Raw genomic sequence first — 9,443 nt, 5'->3', positions numbered from 1 at the left:
AATGCCCATGGGTGAATGGAAGAAAAGAATGCGTGACGATACCGACCCAGGACTCGTGCAACCCGCGATTCCAGCAACTGCCATTTTGAATTGAAAGACCACATTCTCACTCAACTCAAGGACATACCATTCTATGGGAAGGATCACGAATATGCATACAAGCATCTCGACGAGGTCAACGACATAGCCGACTACTTCAACACTCCTAATGTGCCTCGCGAGACTGTTTTGCTTCGTATGCTACCGGTCACATTTAAGGGAGCCATGAAAGATTGGCTGAAATCACTTCCACCAGGATCGATCACCACTTGGGCAAAGATGTGTGAAGAGTTTATTGATCAATTTTGTCCTACCTCAAAAATAGCAAAGTTGAAAAAAGCCATAGAAAATTTTGAGCAACAAGCAGCCGAGTCACTCTATGAGGCGTGGGAAAGATACAAAAGTTTGTTGAGGAACTGTCCGCATAATGATCTAAACATTAAGCAAGAAGTCTCTATTTTCTATGATGGAGTAAATGTGACAACTAGGAAGCTCCTTGACTCACAAGGACCACTCACAATGAAAGCACCCGCAACTATAAAGGAGCTAATTAGCGAATTCTCTAAACACTCTAGAGAATATCATAACCCAAGGAATGACCAGAGTCGAGGGGTGGTGAACTCAGTTACCGATAGCATGGCGACAATGATGGCTAAATTAGAAAGCAAGTACCGTAGGATGACAAAGATGGATCAAACCATCCACGCCATCCGGGTGGGGTGTGAGAATTGTAGAGGGCCTCACCTTACTAAGGATTGTGATTTTGACAAGAACGGGAACTGGAAAGCCCAAGTGTGTTACTCAAGCGGTGATAAACATGATGATGATTGACGAAAACCCAAGAAAGAATGGCTACCATATGATGAGTACAAGAAGGCGAAGGAGGAAAAGTATAAGCAAAAAGCAAGAGGTTTTTATCAAAAGGAGGAGCCGGTGCAAGAAAATCAATTGGAATTGGAAGATATGCTTACAAGATTCGTAGCCGCATTCGAGAAAAGACATAACGATACCGATTGTGTAATAAAAGATCAACAAAACATGTTGAGAGTGCACCAAATTATGATGAAAGATCAACGAGCTCTACTTAGGAATCAGCAAGCCTCCATTCTCAACATTGAAAAGCAACTACGCCAACTTGCACAACAAGTAAACGAAAGACAACCGCGTGGACTTCCAAGTAATACCGAAAAGAATCCAAGGATAGCTCAAGTAAATGCAATAACAACAAATTCTAAGAAAATTTTCACTTCTTTAAGTCCAATCCAGAAAGAAGAATCAAAACCCGTGCAAGGGAAAGAAGAAAAAAGTCGAAAATCGCATATAACGACATTGACTCGTACAACTGGTCTGGGTTGGTAGAATACAATCACTAACAAAGTTTACATTCCATCTTCCGCTCAAGAGGGAAGCATTCGTTCGCCTATTCACCAGTTGATTCATCGCCTTTTCTCAAGCACAATTAATATGAGAAAGGATGAAAAAAAGGTCCCGTACCTTGATATCTTTTAATTATGGTGTATCATTATGCCAAACACATTTTGCAACATACCTTATTGTTTGGCAAGATATTTGGGGGATGGTGCAGTCAAGGAAAGAAAGACCTCAAAAATATATGGCGGGATGTTTGTTACCCGTTTGGCGAGATCTTATGGTATAATGGAAAGAGGATTCGGGAATATGTTGACATTGATTCCTACACCTCCATTTAGTATTATGATTTATAGGAGGGCGATGATTATTGAAGAATTTGGTGGAGGGACTTTTGCTATCCCACATGACGATGAGGAGGTGGTACCCGAACAACCGGGTAGACGGGTGAGGCCAAGGCAAGATCAAGCACATGATGACCCACCGGTAATTTCGGTTGATGAGGAGATACCAATGGATTGGTATAATGAGGCAATATCAAGATGATTTGGGGAGGAGTTTGAATTACAATAACTGGTCATTTGTCCATTTGTTTAGTCATTTGAACATACCACCCATGGATGAGCCCGAATGTCCGTATGTTCGTAGTTGGGAGGAAAGGATTAATGCAAGAAGAAGCGGAGCTGGAGGAAGCGGAATGGGAGACGAAGATTAGATATCTTTTTATTTTTATTTGTGTGGTTGGGTTTGAGACAGTTTTTATGTGTTTTTGTTTGCTTTTGGTTGATATTTGAACTTTTAGTAATTAGGAACTATGTATGATGTTTTATTTGTTTTCATTTCCTATCACTTGTGTTTGTTTTGATCTTTTCCTATCACTTGTGTTTGTTTTGATCTTTTCAGTATGGAGTCAAGGCTAACAAAAAAAATCGAGTCTAGGCAAGAAGAAAAAGAGAAGTTTTGAGTCTAATTACGAGTCCGATAATGAAAGGGGTTATTGAGAGCTTATTTACTGAAGGAAAATGAGGGGAAGTATCAATTTGATATTACCCACACATCTGAGCAACGGACCTGGAGCAGAAACAAAGTTTGTCCATACAACGATGGACTCAGCAAGTGCATATACGGGCTTGACGAGTCTAAGTGTAAAAACTCGACTTCTGCCAGCATTATGCTTCAACTCGGCGAGCCACCCTAGAAACTCCACGAGTTGACCCTTATTTTATCTTTCAAGCCGATGATTTGATGACATTTGACACGACAATTGGCTATATTTTTGAAGATCATTTTCCGAGTGATTCCAAGAGTTTTTCCATCTATATTAGGAGCTGTACCACACGAGATTTGACGCCCAAGGCATGGATGAGCTGTTCCCATGTCCAAAGTCAATTGAAGATGGAGCTTTCAATGAAGAAGATCAACCTCGCGACTACTAACCCAGGGGAGTTTGTTCCAATTCCCTCTCTACCTTTATGTTATTTATCATGCATAACATGCAATGGGGACATTGCATGAATTAAGTGTGGGGTAGGGGTTGGTTATATGAGTTGAATTAGTAACATTAGAATCCTAATTTAGGTATAATTTTAATTTTTTTTTTTGCATAAAATTGCTAGGACTTAACTTAGAAAATTTTGGTAAAACAATTAGGATACCATGCTAGTATTGTATTTGATGATTTTATGAGGACCCAAATGTTTTGTTGAGCCAATACACGTTATAATGCATTTGTGGGCCCCTTTATTCTAGTGAAATCATGGGACAAAACACGACATCGCTTAGTTTGTGGATCGCAATATGTTTAGCATCGTGTACTTGAAATGTATCCAGGAAAGATTATGTAGTCATTGTATATAAGACTAATACCTTTAACCAATAAAGGTTGAAGTTGAGCTCCCTTGCTTAAGCATGTAGGTTGTGAGTGAAAAAAAAGTGAGATACATGTTAAAAAAAGAGAGAGAGAATTACAAGAAAAACTTGTAAGAATTTTGGAGTAGTCAAAGTATGAAGATCAAAAGATCAAAATTCTAAAGAATCAAAAGTTTGAAGATACCAAAAATCAAACGAAAAGGTGGCGAGTTCAAGGAAATCAAAGATCAAATTATCAACGAAGTGAGGAATTCCAAAGAGGTCCATTGTGGTATCAAAAGTTGTAATTTTTTCTAGATTATGTATGATTGAGTTGCTTGACCAAAAATACCTTGAGGTTAAGAAAGTTTTATGCGGATGGATTTGGAGAGATGCATAAAATGAGCGTTGTTCAAAAGAAGTGGGCGAGTGTTTATGAGAATTGTAAGTATTTAGGATTAGGGGGGCACTTAGGAAAATTTTTAGACACAACTGCATGTGTCATATGTGATGCTAGTGTGCTAAAATTCAGCTTTGCTTGGGGGCAAGAAAAGTCAAGTGTGGGGTATTTTGATATGTGCATATTTAGTTATATATTTTGTCTAGAATCTTAATACTTTTTGGCTATTTTATTGCAATTAATGAACAAAAGTTACTTAATTATGTTAATTTTGTATTTTCAGCCTTAAAGACGTGCTCGGAAGCAAAAGGAAGCTGGAATAGCAATCGGAAGATCGGGAATTGAAGAAAGAAGAAAAATAGTCAAAAACCTGAAGAACTCGATGAGTTGGACACCTACTAGACGAGTAGACACGAAGATTCGCAAACTAGTCATGCCTTGCCGTACACGGGTTTTAAGTGACAGACTCGTCAATTCGGTCACTAGACTCGACGAGTAGCCCCTGTTTTATGAAAAATATATAAAGGGCATTAATGCTCGAGACCGGAGGCTTGGAGAGAAATCCTTGGAGACTGAATTGTGATTGGGAGTGCTGCTGGAGCTCTGGAAACCGAGAATCAACCTTAGCATTCAATTTTAAGGAGATCGAAAGGCACAAATATATTCTCTTTTCTTAATCTAGCGTTTACATCATGTTTAAATCATTAGGTTTAGGTTGTGAGATATTTTCTGCTATGAATATGAGCTAAACACTTTTAACTTGTGTTTAGGGTAGACTAGCTTGTTAATATGGTTTGAATTTCATGGCTTGGAATATTTAATTTGGTGAATTTTGTTTTGTTAAGCTTGTTAATGATCCTCATATGTTGACAACAACTATTTTCTATTAATTATTAGGTCTATTATGTTGCATGAACATCTATTAATTGTTTGTCTCATATAATTTATGTAAAAACAATATTATATGCATAAGAATAGTGAACATGAAACTAGGTAAGTCAATGTGTGAGCTTGTGTGACGAACAACCATACAAGAAGTTAATTGAATTAGTAATTTAATTAGCTAACTACAAGTCTTACTTAACCCGAATCAATAAACTAGGAAACTCATTAGTTTAACCAATTGGCCACTATTTGAATTGATTTTTTTTCTAAGGATTAGTAATAGTTAACATGAACCTAATCACATTAATTGGTAGCCAATGACAAATTAATCCATTGCACTTGCCATAAAATCAACCATAGGAATAAATCGAACCTGAACAGAAGTCTCCTTTATTATTGAATTTAGTTGATTTTTATTTGCTTTAGCTGTTAATTGTTTTGTTTGAGTGTTAGTTAAGTGCTTAAGTTTCTAGTCTTGCAAAACTAGAGAAAACCTCTTTTCTTTTATTATTTGTTTTTTAGATAATTCTAGTAGTTAGCTTTATATTTGATGTTCCCTATGTTCAATACCCTGCTTGCTTAAACTATACCACTAATTGACAGGTACATTGCCTTTTGTGTGTTTAAATTGTGTTAAACTAGTTGGACTAAAACTAGTGCATTCCATACACATCAGATATCTTGTAGAACAGTGGGATATTTGACCACTTATCTAAAGGACATGTAACTGACTAGGTTAGAGTTCGACAACGGCTTTTGAAAGCTACATTTTTTAGTCAAATTCTGAGGTCATACATGCAATCATAGTTATTAGACTTATCCAAGTGGAAGACTGTTGGATTAGGTGTATAAGACCATAATTATAATTGGTATATACTTGATTTGATAGTGACATGGTCGTTTTGGGTTGCCTTCACTCATGCAACTTGACAGGATGACTAATGGAGAGAGAGAGAGAGAGAGTAGAATTTATTATTTTAAATAATAAATTGTTACTCAAAATGATTTTATTAATATATTACAAGATTAATATATTATTTGGAAATCATATTATTAATTAGTGATTAATCAGAAATTAGTCTGTGATTAATTTTGGGATTAAAGGAACTAATTAATAATGGATGGGCTGTTTTGCAAATCATTGATAGTTATGAAACTGGGCTTAAGGACTCCTTGGAAAGGAGTGGACGAAATTTATATGGTGACCCTATAAGATTTCGTCCAAGGGCTTCCTTAAGGAGGTCCATGGGTTGCTTAGGGTTTTGGATAGAAACTAGGGTTTCCTTATGCAAGTCTAGCTTTAAGATTAAGAAAACTAGCCTTATATAAACCACCAAGTCATTAGAAGTTCGGCCTAAGCAAGTATTTATAACTCTAGACGATTTTCAAGTGTATCTCTCCTCTCATCCTCTTACATAGAGTGTCTATGAGCCATTAAAGGTGCAAAATTTGAGGTACTAAGCTTTCAAGAGTCAAGGATCTTCAAGATTGTCTTGTTATTACTACATAACAAGTGAAGTAATCTTATAACCCTAATTTCTTTATGAATTTTGATCATATGACCATTTTCTAGGGTTATTGCGTTGGTATTCAATTTGCATGTTCAATTAGTGAAAAACTTAGATCTAAAGCAATTAGGGTTGCATGATCACATATGAATGTTGTTATGCTAATAACCCAACACAAATATAGCAGGGAGGGCCACATTGCTAGGGACTGCCATTTACAGGCACCGCCGGTGAGCACCAGGATTTGTTGCCACTATGAGCTGGTTGGCCATACGAAGGCCAACTGTCCCTTGCTCGCTGCGAGAGCATCACAGGGTCCAACAACGACTAATTTGAGGATTACTGATGGATGCCAGGGTAGGGCGTAGCCCTCGCGCGCTTGGGTTCGTACTTTCCCGCTCACAACATAGGAGGCCAGCGCAGCGCCTAACGTCGTTACTGGGTTTTAATTATTTATTATGTCAGTTATTTTATGGTATCCTTATATTTATGACTCTGCTAGGTAATTTCTTAGTGAACTCCATGCATGCTCTTGTGCTTTTTGACTCGGGTGCGAGTCTGTCTTTTTATATCTCATTATTTTGGTAGGAGTTTTGATATGGATGTGGGAGAGTTGGATGTTCGTTGCGGGTTTCTATCGCCAACGAACATGGGGTTTCAACATCGAGCATTTATTAGGGTTGTGTCTTAGAGATTTTCGGGGTGTATTATCTTAATGACATGATCCCTATTCCCATTGGATATGTATGCATGATTGTAGGGATGGACTGGCTGAGTATGTTTGGTGCGATGATTGACTACGAGAGGCAGCGGGTGGTAGTTCGAACCCCAAGTGGGGGAGAACTGGTTATTTATGTATAAGGGTACTAGGATTGGATCAACCTTTTATTTTGCTGCCAGGGCTCGTCAATATCTACACCATGGGTGTGTAGCTTAAATCACGTATGTGGTTGATACTCGGGTCGGGAAGGAGGTTTCTGTTTTCGGATGTGCATGTAGTTAGGGAGTTCCCTGATGTGTTTTCGTAGAAATTACCTGGTGTACCTCCTGAGAGGCAGGTGGATTCCAGGATCAATTTGGTCCCCAGTACAACTTTGATTGCTAAGGCGCCATACTGTTTGGCACCACCGGAGATGCAGGATTTATCCTCACAGCTTTAGGAGCTGTTGGGCAAGCAGTTTATTATACCAAGTAGTTCGTTGTTGGGAGCACCAATCTTGTCCGTGAAGAAAAAGGATGGGTCTCATCACATGTGTATTGATAACTGAGAGTTCGACAAGTTGACAATGAAGAACTGTTATCCAGTTTCACGGATCGATGACCTCTTCGATTAGCTGCAGGGTGCATATTGGCTTTCTAAGATTTATTTGAAGTCAGGGTATCATCATATGAGGATTAGAGAGGAAGACATGGAGAAGACCGCATTTCAGATTTGTTATGATCATTACGAGTTTGTGGTGATGCCATTTGGGCTCACCAATGTGCCGACAACATTGATGGATTTAATGAATCGAGTGTGCAAGCTAATGCTTGATCGTTCAGTCATCGTTTTCATTAATGATATACTGGTCTATTTCAAGACCGGTGAGCAACATGAGGAGGAACTTCGAGATCTTCTGGGAGCTTTGAGGCAGGAACAATTATATCCCAAGTTCTCGAAGTGTGAGATTTGGTTACGGGAGGTCCATTTCTTAGGACACCTTGTTAACCAGAATGAGATTTTGGTCGACCCGGCCAAGTTCGAGGTGGTTATGCAATGGGAGATTCTGAAGTCTTCTCGGAGATCTGGAGTTTTTTTAGATTAGTTGGGTATTATTGGAGATTTATTTAGGATTTCTCCAAGATTGTTGTACCCCTCACTTGTATGACGAGGAAGGGTGTAGATTTTTGCTAGGTCCCTGAGCAGCAGGTTGCATTCAAGACTCTGAAGTGGAATTTATGTGAGGCCCCGGTGTTGACCCTCCCTGAGGGTGTTGAGGATTTTGTGGTATTATGTGATGCATCCATCACCGGCCTGGGGGCAGTTCTTATACAGCGAGGGAAGGTTATTGCCTATGATTCTCGGCAGCTGAAGCCGCATGAGGTTCGTTGTTCGACTCATGATTTGGAGTTGGGAGTAGTGGTGTTTGCTCTCAAGATTTGGCAACATTATTTGTATGGGGTCCAGTGTACTATCTACACGGATCACAAGAGTTTGAGATATCTCATGGATCATCCAAATATAAACATGAGACAACGTAACTGGCAGAACGTGGTTAAGGATTATGACTACGAGATTCTATACTACCTATAAAAAGCGAATGTGGTCGCTGATGCTTTAAGACACAAGTCGGCTAATTCCTCAGTTGGGAGTTTATGTATGAGGATTTCGATTGTCTCGCCACTTCTGGATTGGATTAAGGAGGCACATGCTGAGGGGGTTAAGAAGGAGCATTGGAAACAGGAGAGGATCAGGGGCGAGATTGACATATTTTCCACCGATAGTCATGGATTGTTGACTAGGTGTGGTCGGGTTTGGGTACCAGATTTTGGTGGGATCAGAAGACTGTGTTGTAGGAGGCATACAAGTCCAGATTTTCGATACACCCTGGAGCCACCAAGATGTATCGAGATTTGCGACTTAGCTATTGGTGGCTATGTATCAAACGGTAGATAGCCTGGTATGTTAAGAGGTGCTTGACATGTCGGATGGTTAAAGCTGAGAACCAGAGGCCACATGACAAGCTTCAGCCTTTGGAGGTTCCCATGTGGAAATGGGAATAAATCACCAAAGATTTCGTCACCAAGCCACCTGAGACGACTAAGGGGTTCGATATGAATTGGGTAATAGTGGACCGTCTGACCAAGAATGCTCATTTCTTGGCTATTCGAGAGAGTTCCTTGGCCGAGAAATTGGTCGATTTGTATGTGCACGAGATCGTACCCCATCATGGTGTTCCGGTTTCTATTGTTTTAGATCAGGATGTTCGGTTCACTTCGTGGTTTTGGTTGAGGTTCCACGAGGAACTGGGTACGAGGTTGCATTTTAGCACTGCTTATCATCCGCAGACTGACGGTCAGAGCGAGCGGACCATCCAGACACTTGAGGACATATTGAGGGCATGCGTGATCGATTTCGATGGGAGTTGGTAATCCTAACTTCCCTTAGTCGAGTTTTCATACAATAATAACTATCACTCTAATATCAGTGCACCGCCTTTCGAGCTTCTCTGTGGGAGGAAGTGTCGTACCCTAGTCTGTCGGGGAGAGGTCAGTCACAGGGTTATGAGAAAGACTGAAGTAGCCCTTCAAATGATAGAGCTTATTTAACAAATCAGACAGAGATTGTAGACAACTCAAAGTCGGTAAAAGATTTTTGCCGACAGACGTCAATCGGAGTTGGAGTTCCAGGTGGG

General features: G+C 39.6%; 1 protein-coding gene across 1 annotated transcript; it reads left to right on the top strand.

Annotated features, from left to right (window-relative positions):
* The first annotated feature begins 264 nt into the window (after positions 1-264).
* On the top strand, positions 265-1,398 carry LOC111887560 (uncharacterized). The gene is made up of 2 exons (XM_023883732.1): positions 265-831; positions 883-1,398. The coding sequence occupies exons 1-2, from the start codon at positions 265-267 to the stop codon at positions 1,396-1,398; spliced, it is 1,083 nt and encodes a 360-aa protein (XP_023739500.1).
* The last annotated feature ends 8,045 nt before the right edge of the window (positions 1,399-9,443 follow it).

This window comes from Lactuca sativa, chromosome 5 (genome assembly GCF_002870075.4).
Source record: "Lactuca sativa cultivar Salinas chromosome 5, Lsat_Salinas_v11, whole genome shotgun sequence".
Classification (NCBI taxonomy): Eukaryota; Viridiplantae; Streptophyta; class Magnoliopsida; order Asterales; family Asteraceae; genus Lactuca; species Lactuca sativa.
Note: the sequence above shows the minus strand (reverse complement) of the source record. Positions and strands in the feature narration are given on the sequence as shown.

What these genes read in the sequence shown, in the direction of transcription:
- LOC111887560 (XM_023883732.1), top strand. Translation starts at nt 265, where the DNA reads ATGAAAGATTGGCTGAAATCACTTCCACCAGGATCGATCACCACTTGG. An exon ending in ACGGGAACTGGAAAGCCCAA is followed by an intron (nt 832 to 882) that starts GTGTGTTACTCA and finishes CGAAAACCCAAG; the next exon opens with AAAGAATGGCTACCATATGA.